General features: G+C 32.8%; 3 protein-coding genes across 8 annotated transcripts in view; 1 reads left to right on the forward strand and 2 right to left on the reverse strand.

The window, feature by feature from the left end:
* Positions 1–6,939, reverse strand: part of CdGAPr (GTPase-activating protein CdGAPr) — a 39,326-nt gene extending 32,387 nt beyond the window's left edge. Inside the window, exons 1-2 of one of the 2 annotated variants that reach the window (XM_066288412.1) lie at positions 6,787–6,939; positions 2,937–3,005 (exon numbers count right to left, since the gene is read on the reverse strand). Coding sequence is in view for 1 of the 2 variants with exons in the window: in XM_066288410.1 (XP_066144507.1) it covers positions 1,495–1,539 (45 nt within the window). In the remaining variant the exon portion in view is untranslated. Of the gene's footprint in view, positions 1–1,494; positions 2,438–2,936; positions 3,006–6,786 lie in introns of those variants that run through there. The other variant, XM_066288410.1, reaches the window with a different exon arrangement.
* Positions 6,940–7,225: 286 nt separating this feature from the next.
* Positions 7,226–9,044, forward strand: LOC136342525 (protein HGH1 homolog). The gene is made up of 5 exons (XM_066288428.1): positions 7,226–7,598; positions 7,668–8,225; positions 8,370–8,562; positions 8,663–8,824; positions 8,921–9,044. The coding sequence occupies exons 1-5, from the start codon at positions 7,511–7,513 to the stop codon at positions 9,018–9,020; spliced, it is 1,101 nt and encodes a 366-aa protein (XP_066144525.1). The 5' UTR covers positions 7,226–7,510; the 3' UTR covers positions 9,021–9,044.
* Positions 9,045–9,515: 471 nt separating this feature from the next.
* Positions 9,516–13,692, reverse strand: LOC136342523 (gastrula zinc finger protein XlCGF57.1-like). Of its 5 annotated transcripts, none has more exons than XM_066288423.1 (3): positions 13,566–13,692; positions 11,009–11,132; positions 9,516–10,953 (listed from the first exon to the last, which is right to left on the reverse strand). In XM_066288423.1, the coding sequence occupies exons 2-3, from the start codon at positions 11,111–11,113 to the stop codon at positions 9,667–9,669; spliced, it is 1,392 nt and encodes a 463-aa protein (XP_066144520.1). In that variant the 5' UTR covers positions 11,114–11,132; positions 13,566–13,692; the 3' UTR covers positions 9,516–9,666. The 5 variants fall into 5 exon arrangements, with proteins under 5 accessions (XP_066144520.1, XP_066144519.1, XP_066144517.1 ...); XM_066288422.1 differs by lacking the exon at positions 13,566–13,692 and adding an exon at positions 13,490–13,565; XM_066288420.1 differs by lacking the exon at positions 13,566–13,692 and adding an exon at positions 13,263–13,378.
* Positions 13,693–13,715: the final 23 nt, after the last annotated feature.

Here is a 13,715-nt window from a genome sequence, read left to right on the forward strand (position 1 = left end):
GTAGCAATCAGAGTGCGACTAACAAAAATTATGAAAATTAAAAATTCGAATTCAGCGATTTATTCATGCACCTGTAACATGCCATGGCCGTACAACACGTGGAAACCAACGGTGAAGAAATTGTCTTGCAAATGCATAAGGGGGTGAGTCAACGAAACAACTTAGCATTGGGGTTTTGCAAGGGTCAATATACTTTTATTACGGTACATGTCCATATGAGGGATTTCCTGAATGCAACTCGATAATTTCAGTTTTTTTTTTCTCGAAAAAATGTTGGCACGTTATGCCCTATATTGACTTCTCTGGCACAAGGTATAATTCATCTTTGGGTCAATGCAACTTCCCATCAAATTAAAAGAAAAAAAAATCAGTCACCGGTGCATAATGTTGAGGGCCAATTGTGTGTGTTGGTGATACTATTGAACTCATACTCCTCAATATTAAGTTATGTGTTACAAATAGGTATATATTAATACATTGTTTGTCGATCAGAATACCCGTTAGAAGTACATATGGATTTTAAAATGAAGGTATTCATCTGGGCCTTGCTAGGCGCAGACTGCATTAAATTCGAATTTAAATATATTTTTTTCAATTTTGTAGATTCTTCACGCCAACAAATCAACTTTTCAATCAGGTGAAATAGACATTTTAAATGACATTTGGCGTGTTTAGGAGCTTCATCTAAAAAAAAAACTAGCTTCAAGCAATCTTAGGAAACATTTGGAGGCGAGGGATTTCCCATGAGAAATCGTTTATCGGATTTTTACAACAAGATAAGGATCAAACCAAAATCTACCTTGGCATTGTAAAATGAAAGCTTGGAGTTCAATTTTATATTATTCTAGGGTTTTAGGGGTACACAATGTCAAGAGAAGATATACGTATAGTTTTAAAAGTCGAGTCTGTTACTCGAGACTTACCATCTCACGTAAAATGTGAAGAAGGAAGAAAATTGAACGATCAGGGGCAATTTAATCGAACTGGTGATTAAAAATCGACATTAAAACCATTGCTAGCTTAGGAAGTAGAGCTCACCCACCCAATACGAAGCTTTCCTTCTCTTGCCTAAACACAATTAACGTTGGACTGCCTTGAAAACTCAATGAATAATATGAATAATGGAAATATTTTTAATAACTAGATAGTGATTATAAAATAATGTCAATAAATTATTCTGGTCGAGTAGTGAAAAATAAATAAAAACTATTCTAAAAAAATGCACCATATAAAAAGTAGCAATGGCATGCTTAAGTCACATCAGCATTCAATTCCACAAGCAAACAATCATCATGCTACATATTAATTTTAACGCCCAATTTCCCAACAGTCGAATATCAAATATCACAACCTGTGGGTGACTTCTCATGCGAGGTTCAGGAGGCCTTCACAAGTGTTGGGATATCGGCTTTAAACCACATGCGATACTCAAACGATTACCTAGAGGAAGAGGGCACACACAGTTCAAAAACACATCAAAAAACTGGGATTTACTTTGGAAAAATTGACGCAGAACATGTCATAACAGCTGAGCGTCATGTTTCAACTGGTCGCTCCTCACTGTCACAATCACAACTTGGTGATTTCTAATTACACTCACAAAGTATAGCTTTGTTAAACAGTCTGACAGCTTGCATTTTGGTTGATTTGACGTCACACATAGCATTACCATTTAAGTTAAGTGTTACATTATCAATAATACTTAGGCTTTAAAAAACAACACGATGTGGAATGCCTAATTGAGAATTATCAGTGTCAGTTGAGGGAAACAGGATAAAATTCCCTAAAACTTAATTTAACTGTGGGAAAATCTTAAATTCCAGAACTTATTAACTTGAGTTAGAAAAGGATACGAAATGAGTTACATCAAAAATTAAACTCACGGAGTTTCGAAAATATGCGGATGTTCCGTATAAATGTTTAAAAATACAAATTCGGCAAGATACGTATGCTAAAGAAGACATAATTCTATTAATCAATAATCAGAAAATTCACTTTTTCCGATTGAATTGGCAAAGTAGCTGGACATGAATATTCAGATATTTCCATTATCGGACACTCCCTATCGGGAGTTTCCCCTGACGCATACTTATGGAATTTTTCATACTGACATATAAGAGTTTATCATGGCACGATGCTAAAATCATTGTAGAAAAAATCTGCGAGAAACACAATAAAACACCCTCATATGACACTGAAACTAACTCCAACGATTTAATTTCGATCTGCATTTACTCTGGCTCGAAACAACCTCCTTATTTTGTCTCCCAGACCCACAAAAATCCCTCACCAAAGGCCATGCAGATCACCCTTTACAATTTATCTAGAAATTTGGCTCTTTAATCTGCAACCGGTACACACCCCTACGAAACTGGGTTAACGCGATTTCTACGACATCCAGGAGATCCAGAGCGAACGCTTCGCTTGAAACTGGCGGCTCGACTGGAACGAAAATTCATTGGGAAAACTGACGGTCGAAAATGCCCGACTCCGAAAAGCTCTGGAGCGGAAGCCTGGAAAGCACCGTGTAAATTTCAGGATAATCCCGAATATATGTTTGTTTTGCAGTCGTTGGTAAAAGGAAAGATGTGTAATATTGGGATGTGTTTAGTTGAAGACGCTCGGAGGTGGTCACAGAAGGTTTACATCGGTTGGCAGTTAGCATTATGCATGTACTGATGCATCAAGAGAATTATTTTTGGGATGTAAGCTTATAAGAGATATGTACAAAAAACGATGTTCTACAATTTCCACAGAGTGCCTCGGGTTTCATTATCAGAAATAGACGTCGGAATTACGGATGTCTCAATTAAAATTCTGATTAAGGGATCCCAAAGATCCTAATTTTCTTTATTTTTCGTCACCGTTAACTTTATTATTAGTTTCTCTTTCACGCCGATTGCAATTCGGTTCGGGATGTACTATAACCAACTTACCACAAGGAAGCATTGTAATGCAGGTTTTCATAGTTCACAAGAAACGCGTTGTTGGTCCCCTCATAGCTCCTAAAAAAAAAGAAATTTACTTTGTTAATGTTTCTACGAATTACGTGGTCCTAAAGATGTACATATGCAGTTCTTATTCTACGAACTATTACTGTTAAGTCGTCACTATAGAGCACCCACCAATACTAGGTCTCTTGACCTTTTGCGTATCCATGGAATCAAAATCTAAACAAGACAGTTTGTTGCAGATATTCGTTATTAATCACTGTTATTACAAACCTTCCCTCATGAATTTTAATATACATGGATGATAAACAATGACAATTCACATCTAGAACATATGCAAATTATGATATATGACTCACGTCTGTGAAACATGAGTCGTCAGTAAAGTACCATTGTGTTTCGAATTTAAATTTTTTTTTAAATAGTCTCCAGCCTGAACCATGAAGATTCCCTCAAAAAAAAAAAAAAAAAAAAAAAAAAATCACCTCAAAGCTGCAATTCTTGTCCCTTTTTAGCTTAAAGCATTGCACCTTAATGTGAAGCTGCCCTTTGTAAGAATGTCACGTAAACATTTTATCGTGAGTCCGATCTAAATATATTATCCCCACGTCACGTGAGGAAACAACCCCTAATTTCTCGACCCTTTTTACAGACACAAAGGGTCGGTTACCATAGGACAAAAAACGAACTGTAGTTCCTGCATATAGATGGTTAATTGAACACGCAGATATAGACGTTATTAGCATTGTTAGGAGGGGTCAGAGAACACGGTTTATGTAAAGCATAAGACATCCAAGTCGAGGCAAAGAACAAGCAGTCGTTCCAATGCGGCTGTTATTAAAATTAAAATTGTAAACATCAAACATCTGTTGGTTTTATTTTATTGTTATTGCTGCCATGCAGTCTAAATTTAACTGAGTGTACCCGCAGTTTAGAGTTCAAAGCGATACTTTATTGTTCTGCTGAATTAGGGCAGTTTGAATCCAGTTACACTCGATGAAGCCTACAAAACTAAGCAATTTTCTTCTAAAAGTAGACGGTAACTTCGGGTCGTCACGGAAAATTTAATTTGTTAAAAATAAAGCCATCCTTCCTCTTTTACTTAAGCCTTTGACACTTCCTCACTGGAAACTTGATTAGTGTTCATTAGATGAGTGTCTTAAGGCGACTATTCTGGTAACGGATGTCGTTAAATTAATTTCGGATCTTTTGAAAAAATCGCTTCTATTAACCATATGGTCATGGTCATTTTTTTAAAACATTTTAACCTCAATTTTAACCCATTGATAAACGGTAAATATTATCCAATGGTTGACCACTGATGGTATGTTAATTTGATTTTTTGATCGATAGCTGTTCTTGTCGAAGTGCAGTTTTTGACGATGATCACACATATTTAACTTCTAGACGAGGTCTTTTATCGATACCTCAATGTTTTGCTTATAGACATAAAAGTTGCCATTAATTCACAATCAACAGTTACAAGCATATTAATGTGCTTTGGCAGCATATTTTCAGAGTGACATGACTGATTACTTAACAACATTGTCTTGTTGAGGTACACAAATATGGGGCCTTGAGATACTAAAGCGTATGAAAACATGGTATTTCCTTAATAGGAAATTCTTCTATAAATAGTGAAATGTCGATCATTCCTAATGAAGTTATCTCAACTGGCCTCACCTGCATGAAAGGCCCCAAAAAAAGTAATTGTCAATAGGATAAGTGATTTTTACGCAATTTCCGTGCAGACACACATATCAATCATTGACCATAAAAAGCGGAGAAAGTAATATCTAAACAACCATTTTAGACGATTTTGCACTGAGCTTTTGTAGCACGACCAGATAGGTGGGCCTTTCTTGTTAACGCTAAATATTGTATAGAAATTGGTTGTGTTTATGATAATGAGCATCGTAAACAGAGTGTTGACTTTATTGATTTACCTCTTTCCTTATAAAGTTAATGACTTTGTTACACACACATTTATTTTAATTGGTTTATAACAGATTGAAATTTGAAGGTAAACAAAATGATAGATTTCGTCCATTAAGACACTCTCAAGAGAAGTCACATAAAAGAGGAGTTATTTTTCTTATTTGCCCTTTTCACTGACATTTCCCATTTTAATTATAGAAACGCTCAGCCCCACCCCGCTATGCGGGTTATCTTAAGACCTGAGATATGAGCCTACATTTTAGGCTTCGAAGGGATGATGATATTGACATTTTAATTCAATTTCGAAGGCGAAAAAAAACTTAGATATTTTAAAGATGAAAGAGAATTTAACAGTTATTTATCCAATAAGTGTATTAAGGAAAACTATTAATAATAGAAGCAGTATAATACGTGAGCCCTTTATGAATTTAATAATAATAAAAGTTTTAAAACAGTTAAAAAAAGGAATTGTCAGGAAAAGTCACTGGATTTACTTAATGAAATAATGTGGATAAAATAATTATAAACCCAATGTAAAATTTTAAATTTTATAAAGTAAGGGATACCCAACAATGGAAAAATTGAGTGCGGATGGACACAAATGGAGGAAAAATTAAGAGCAAGCCCGTGAAACAATATATGGTTCAAGTAGACACTGAAAGGAAATATAGGGCAACTTGATGATACTTGTTTATATTTATTGGCTTCAACAGACATGTACACTTATAAATGAGGTAATCACACATAATGTTGCATGTCAGAAGACATACACACATGCGTATTCTATTTCCACTTGAACGCTCTATTCCTTTTGAGCACTTGCTGCTAACTTCTCATTCATTTATGTTCATCCGCACAAAACTTTTCCATTTTTGAACATCCTTTACTGGATAAGTCACAACAAGTATCCATGGATAATCCAAAAAAACCACTTGCATTTAACTTAAATGATTTCGAAATTACAATCCCAAAAAGGTTAAAATCTGTCACTGAATATTTTAGAAAAAAAAAGGGGATAACAAAGATACATATATGAAAATCTGTAATGTCATGGTCAATATCTAGGCCAATTCTTGTTTTCTAGGCTTTTTCTGAATAGAGAGTTGGGTTTTGGTGAACCAAGCTAAGTGCTACACTAAAAAATGAGTGAGGCAATGATTGAACACAGCCTTAGTCATTTTCTAGGTTTATTTAATGGTTGGTAAATCATGCATATAACATTGAGGGGTGCTGCTGGGATCTTATTGACCATCTTACCCAGTTCATGTCTACAACATTTCCTAGTGCTACTTCTCTAAGAAGTTCTCTCAAGAATTTTCCAAAATTTGAATAGATATAATTTTCTATACCCATTAATATAAGATAATTAGTTAAGTACTACTTATAAGTACAAGCCTTATAAACTATTCTCTATGAATCAACTCATCCAATTTGCTAAATGCTTGTTTCATATGAATAAAGACAAGAGGCTGATTAATAGACACATAACATACAATAGCATCTGAGATAGCATCATTATAAATACAAATCAGTAATTAAGCCAAGACTGCAAGGCAAATGGAATGCTAAACTTCATTATATTAACATTATCTACTTTCATCGAGAATTTAATGTAGTAGGGCAATGGGCAATAAGTTTGGATCTTTGGCTGTTGATTGTGGAGGTTGTTTGCACTTTGCTTGTTAATACAAACCACTGCAAGTATTCCAAAATGTGTGATTCTTTAATTCTGCAATGGGAAACATTTTGAGTGCACTATTATGGAGAAATAGAGTAAAATGAATTGAATAAGTGCTGGCTAAAGAGATTTGATGAAAAGCCTTGTGCTTCCCAAACAGTGGGCCACCGCTCTAGTTTATTAGTTCCTACTACTTTGTACTGAATATTTCCTACTTACCAAAAAGAAGTATTGCTAATCCACTCACAAAACAAAAGAATTACACATAGTTTTCACTCAAAAGAACAGATAGGATTTCAAACAAATTAGAAAAATAAAAAATTTACACTTCCACGAATTTGCCTGCCATTTTACAACACGATTTGAACATTGCCAAATCGATTGAGAATAAATGACCTGCTGGTGAAGAAAAGCTTTCACAATTTGATTTAGTATTTGGAAGTTTTCGAACGGTGGTTAGTAATATTGAAATTAGTACAAAAATAAACTTTCCATCAATAAATTTCGAAATTCGGAATCACTTAAAATTTACAACCTAAACTATAAAGCAATAGAACATTAAAAAAATCATTATTTATGGAGAAATTTACAATATTTGGCAATACTGCATAACCTGGGTACAATACACTATGACGTTGACAGCAAACTTCACGAGCAATATTGCAGGCAACCACTTATACACCATCCAAAATTGAAAAAAAGTTCATTGATAGGAATTAGAATATTATATTTTATAATTACATATATATTTCAGGATCATGTGTGTAATTATGTGATCAGTGAAACTCGATTTAAATACTCGATTAAATTCTCGTTCGTTATATAGAGGGTGGTATACTGACGAAAAGAAATTGTCACCATTAACACGACCCTAACCTAACCTTCCATATTTTTTTTGTTTTTGAAAAAATTGCATTTTTAGTACTTTTTAGTAATTTCCAAAATGAATGAGGCCTTAACTGAGTTATTAAAGTTCGTGCAAATCGGGGCCCGTTTGGATTTAAAAGCCATTTCCTTGGAACACGTCTTAGGTAAGCAAAGTAAAGACTACAAAGAACCACCAAAAAACAAGAAACTTGACTGATAATTGTGTGCTGCAGGCCTTACTGGAACCCTTGAGGGTGTAGAAGCTGTATATGAGAAGCCCCAATTATTAGTCTCACTCATAAGTCTTCTTGAAGACACAACTTCAGCCATCGCAAAAGATGCTAGTCTTACATTGATAAATGTGTCTGCAAATGAGAAAGGAGCTTCAGCACTGTTGAATTTGAATATAGAAGCAGATTGTCCACCCCTTCAACTTCCGCCTGAAAACATTGTCATTCACTGTCTTAATCACATTTTTAATAAAGAGAGCAAAATTGCAGATCAATGCTGCATGATACTGTCCAACTTAACGAGACCTATATATTTAATTGAAAAAGTTATAGACATCATAGAGAAAAGCAATAAGACTTTTGATGCCCTTATTGAAATTTTTACTAAATATGAGTATAATAAATCAGCAAAATTGCATTATTTGGGACCAGTTCTCTCTAATTTGTCACAGAGCAAGAGAGTAAGGCATTGTATATTAGACCAAGACAAGTGTGTGGTACAAAGACTGCTTCCATTTACTGAGTATAAAGATTCTTTAGTGAGAAGAGGTGGCATTGTTGGTAAGTTGAAATAAATATGAAATCCTTTATTCTCTAACTTCCCTTCAATTTATTAGTGTTAATTTTCTTTTATCAACCAAACCTCAAACAATACTTACTTTTTTTCATTATCTTTAGAATTCAGTATCTATTTTTTTTATACAGGCACATTGAAAAATTGTTGCTTTGAAACAGACTTCCATGAATGGCTATTAAGTGATGATGTTGATATATTACCCAGATTACTCTTACCTTTAGCAGGACCAGAAGAATTTGATGAAGAAGATAATGACAAATTGCCAATAGAACTTCAGTATCTGCCATCAGATAAGGAGAGGGAAGAAGATCCTGACATAAGGTAAGAAAAGGAATAGAGGTATACAAATTTGATTTCTATTTTAACTTTCCTACAGTTTGTAACTCTTGATATAGGTATAAAGATTTTTATTTTGTTCAAGATGTATTTTAGTTGAAGCAATAACGCAGTTGTGTTCCAAGAGAATAACTAGAGAGTTTATCAGGAATAAAAATTCATATATCATACTTAGGGAGTTGCACAAATGGGAAACAGATAAAAAAGTTTTATTGGCTTGTGAAAATTTGGTCGACATTCTTATAAGGTAGGTATTGTAAGGTTACAGAATCTCAATTAAGGCAGTCTTGGTTGGATTGAATCTTTTAGTTCCTTAAATGTGTCATGAAACAATTATTTACAGGACAGAAGCTGAAATTGCAGAAGACAACTTGAAAGAGCTGCAAATCCCAGACCATTTAATTGGAAATTTTGAAAAGCTTAATGACACACTTTTGAAATGATAAATAAAAATATTTTTAAAATTATCTTTTGTTGTAGTTCATTGAGTATAAGTACCCGTATATATATAAATATTAGATGAAGAAGTAGCATAGATGAAATATGTTGAAATCAATACTGCATAAGATACAAGATGGAAATTACTTTCCTAGGCTGTATTAAAACTTGGTGAAATTTTGCTTTCCCTACCGCCATCTCGATATACAGGTTGTGCCATATTTTGTGTGACAACAATCGTCTCTAAAGCTCATAGTGATAAAATACTAGTTTTAAGATAGAAGTTATTTCTAACTCAGAGGTAGAGATAGACTTCAATCACTGTAAGTAACACACCACTAGATATAATAAAATAATGGTGTTCCTTATTTTTACAGAGAAGGTGAACTGCGACCATTTTCCTGTTGAAAAAAGATATAATTTTGAAAGTCTGAAGAAAATGGTACTGCAAAATACTAAGACTATAGGGAAGAACAAAAACTGATAAAATAACACGAAAATAAACTAAAATCATTTGTAATATATTTAATATTCAGTTTCTTTATTAATTACAATAAAATAAATATTCACCAAATTAGTTTAACACACACTTTTAATCTGAAGGTCACCTGTCCGTCTTAAATTCACATAACATTTTATTATTATTCTAAGTTACAAATAATTAGAAAATTCTAATTCTTCTTTTGCGACTAAATCGTGCTTTTTAAGTCTCCCATGTACAATTTTCAAATGCTGTGACAAATAACTCTTATCAATAAACTTCTTTTCGCACTCACTACAACTGAATGGCTTAATTCCAGTGTGTGTTCTTATATGCCTTTGCAATTTAGAATTATCATAAAACTGACTAGGACAAACATGACATACATACTTTTTAACTCTAGTGGATGTTTTCATATCTCCTATGCCATGAATTTTGGATAAGTGCGCATCCAGACAACGTTTGTCTCTGTAATGTTTAGAGCAATTAGTGCACCTAAATGAGGCAATATTTGAATGTAGCTTTGTATGTTTTTTCATCTCGTGATTGCTAACAAAGGATTTTTTGCAAATGAGACAGGTAAATTCTTTATTACCTTGATGCCGTTTAATATGCTCATTCCAATTGGCCTTCATTGCAAATTTTTTTGAGCATACTGGACATGAATATTTCCACTGACTTGAGTCAGTGTGAACTACATAGATGTGCGTTTTTAGATTTTGACTTGTGTTAAAACTTTTGTTACACTCATTGCAAGTATACTTTCGTTCATTGTTGTGCAGTTTTTCATGTCCTATAAGGTCACGTTTAGTAATGAATGATTTACCACACATCGAGCATGTAAATTGTCTTTCTTGATTATGGTATTTTTTGTGCTGAATGAGAAGACTACATGATGCAAATCTAGTGAGACATTTATCACATTGATAAGGTTTTATGTCTTTTTGAGACATTAAGTGATCTATTGAACAATGTTTCAAAATATCTTTCAGCAATTTGAAGTGTTTTTCACATTTTTCGCATTGAAATTTGGACAGTTTTTCTGGAATGTGAGAAGATTTATTGTGAGTTTGAAGTGCTTTCGCAGTTTTAAAGTCACTGCCACATTTGTCACATTTAATGACTTTATCTTGGTTACTATGAAATTTTCTTATGTGATGTACTAGGGCCGATTTTAAATGAAAGCTTTCCTTACAGTGATAACAACTAAATACTTCTTTAGTACTAACTACTTTTTGACTTTCAATTTCACTATCAGAGGTATTTTCTGGCTCACATTTTACATCACAACCACATTCATCAGACACAGATTTAGACGCTTGTAACAAACTTTTCCTAAATTTCTCACTAAGGGTTTTTCTATAAGGGTCATTAGCAAAACATAATTTCCGAAAGGAATGGGCATCATTCAATTGTTGGTTGCATTCAGCACATATCGAGAAAGCTTGAAGCCATTCCTGAAAATCGCAAAATCTATATTTTGGTGTTACTACAAATTACGGAAAGAGGTACCAATTCAGGAGCAATAAAAGACAGCTTTTCAATAAGGTCCGCTTCAGAACTTAAAGAGTTGAGACTGCCATTGAGCTTTAAGCATATACAGCATACTTGCTCCATCAAAATTGTTTAATTTGCACTAAAAAATATTACATTTAAATAAATCTAAATGGGTAAATCATGTTGAACTCAATGATCAATGTTAATAATACGTCTAATGTTTATCAATAAACATTTGAGGTTAGTTTAGGTTAGGGCAGTTTGACATATTTCAGGGATCTTAATTCGTAAGTGTGACATGTACTTGATGACGTACATACGTAGTCAGGAATTTTGAAATAATTAAACGTCCCCATTTTATATTAAAACTCTTTTTTAGAGCTTTTAACTTTCATTATTTAATTCAAAAAATGATATTGTAATGGTAGAATTTTAAATCTGTTTTTTCCAGTTTCCCACGATCTGTCACTAATATCAAGATATTCCAGTATCATTTATATTAATCTGCGATCAGAGATGAAACTTTGTAATTCTAATAACTATAAAGATTTTTTTCTCGCTTAATTGCTACCACCTGCATATGAAATAATCTAATTATAGCTTTGTGATCAATTATATCCAAGTTAAACAACCAAATAATCTAATTAAGGAAATTGGTCTGTTTGAATTGCGAATCACGATTAAAAGAAATAAAAATATACTGAGTGTTTTAGGGATTAGTGCACAAATTATTATTATGTATTTAACATTAAAAAAAAACCCATGGTTTGCTACATAAATTGAAATTCAAAAATGCTTTGTTAAGGAAATACAGGGTGTTGAATTTTAATTTAAAAAAGTTAAACTTGCATTTTTTTAAATTTAAAAGTCCAGAAAAAATTATATGTTACTGTATTTTTGGAGAATAAAAAATATTTTTGAACTTTTTGTTCATTTTTGAAGAACACAGTTCTCAATAACATTAGGTAACATGTTAAAATCATGTACGTCTTTATATAATATAGAGTTAAGTATGCTCCAATATATAGTTACATTTCTCGATTATTTTCAAATCTTGTAATTTTTGGTGTAACCATCGATATTTATTAAAAAATTAATTCTATTATAAATGGAAATTAGCAGCAGCATATTTTTTGTTTTAAATGCAAATACATTAATTTTCTTTAACTGAAAAATATGTTATTTGCATGTGTTTATTGTTTATCTTGTATAAGACGACTAGAAAACACTAAGTTAAAATTCAATATTTCAGTAAAAGTTGATTTAAAAGAACTTCAAAACAATACACAACGTGTGGTCAAATAAATTTTGAAATTACGAGACTTGAAAAATAACCCAAAAAATACCTTGATATCTTCGAGGTGCGAGTTTAGTTCAAAATCAGTTGCCGACATGCAAAAAATTCATGTGATAGAAAAGGAATTCAAGTTCCCTAAAATGAACGGTTAGTGGAATAGCATGAAAAAAATTCAGATCGTAAAAAGCAGTTTGTGCTTAAAAATATCATCATATAAGTGTTTAAAATTATTTTAAAATTCGATTTTTTCCGTAAATTGTAGCATACGCTTAAAATTTCAATGAATTATCCTCAAAAACTATATGAATTTTAAGCAAAAAATCAAAAACTAATTTCAAAATCACCTTGTGCAGGGATAATAAAGCTTTAACAAATAAAAATAGTTCATATGAAATTTTCTTATTATTTTTTTTTAAGTTCATACGAACTTTTCAAGGTATTCACTTGTACCGGTGTTTATGGGTTTCCCTATAATTTTCACATAAAAAATTTTATCAAGGAATTTCTTTCAAAGCGATCTAACTACCATACTACTTTAAAATGGAATGAAATTGAGACGTCAAAGAGTGATAACCAAAATATTCAATATTAAAAATTTACAAGAATTTAGAAAATATTTGACAAGAACCGTGGCACTATTTCCCAAATCGTCCGAATAGTACCACTATGTATCATTGCATTTGATCAAATTCCATTTACGTCAGAATAATTATACAATAAAAGCACAATTGGGAATGTATATCGCTTATCAATTAGGAATAATTAATACAATAGGTGCCATTATTTAATAGCTTACATGTTAACCATACTGGTGGTGCATTTTTAAAATCTTTAGGCAAAAGTCAAGTATAGTCGGTTGTTAAGATATTAAAGTAAGGTATATAAATAAATTGTTCCAGGAAAATACGTTAGCTTCTACTAACGCAAAGAATAAAACTATTCGTTTTATGTAGTACCAAATGGTGGAAGTACATACACAATTTCTTCATCTATCTATGCAGTACTTTCTAACTAGTTTTAAGTAAATTTGAAATACAAAAATGTTTTAGTTCCAGTAGTACCAGTATACTTTTCCAGCTCAAGAAACTATCGCTAATTGCCTAAGTAGCTACTCAATTTCTCCCACTATATGTAGTCCTTTGTGCCTAGATAATTTTGAGTGAATTTCCAGGATCGGTTTCTTTGGGTACCAACATTACCAGCATCCGACGTCTTATTACGTTCGTCGATGCGATGGTGGTGTTATAGGTAGGGCGGTTCACATATTCTCTGTACCTCCCATAGCTTCAGCGGTGGTGAAAATACTCGAAACCATCCAAAAGAGCAAAGTTACGCGTTGGTCCCAGCAATCTAAACATAATTGCACCCCAGGACCATGTCTGGAGCTCGCCAAATTCCAAAAAACCACTTTGTCCACATCCACCG

Source organism: Euwallacea fornicatus, chromosome 12 (genome assembly GCF_040115645.1).
Source record: "Euwallacea fornicatus isolate EFF26 chromosome 12, ASM4011564v1, whole genome shotgun sequence".
NCBI lineage: Eukaryota > Metazoa > Arthropoda > Insecta > Coleoptera > Curculionidae > Euwallacea > Euwallacea fornicatus.

Excerpts from the sequence above, each read along its gene's own strand:
- LOC136342525 (XM_066288428.1), top strand. The coding sequence starts at position 7,511 with ATGAATGAGGCCTTAACTGAGTTATTAAAGTTCGTGCAAATCGGGGCC. Across the intron at positions 7,599-7,667 it reads TTCCTTGGAACACGTCTTAG|GCCTTACTGGAACCCTTGAG; the intron begins GTAAGCAAAGTA and ends TGTGTGCTGCAG. Across the intron at positions 8,825-8,920 it reads TTGGTCGACATTCTTATAAG|GACAGAAGCTGAAATTGCAG; the intron begins GTAGGTATTGTA and ends AATTATTTACAG.
- LOC136342523 (XM_066288423.1), bottom strand. The coding sequence starts at position 11,113 with ATGGAGCAAGTATGCTGTATATGCTTAAAGCTCAATGGCAGTCTCAAC. Across the intron at positions 10,954-11,008 it reads CTTTTATTGCTCCTGAATTG|GAATGGCTTCAAGCTTTCTC; the intron begins GTACCTCTTTCC and ends TGCGATTTTCAG.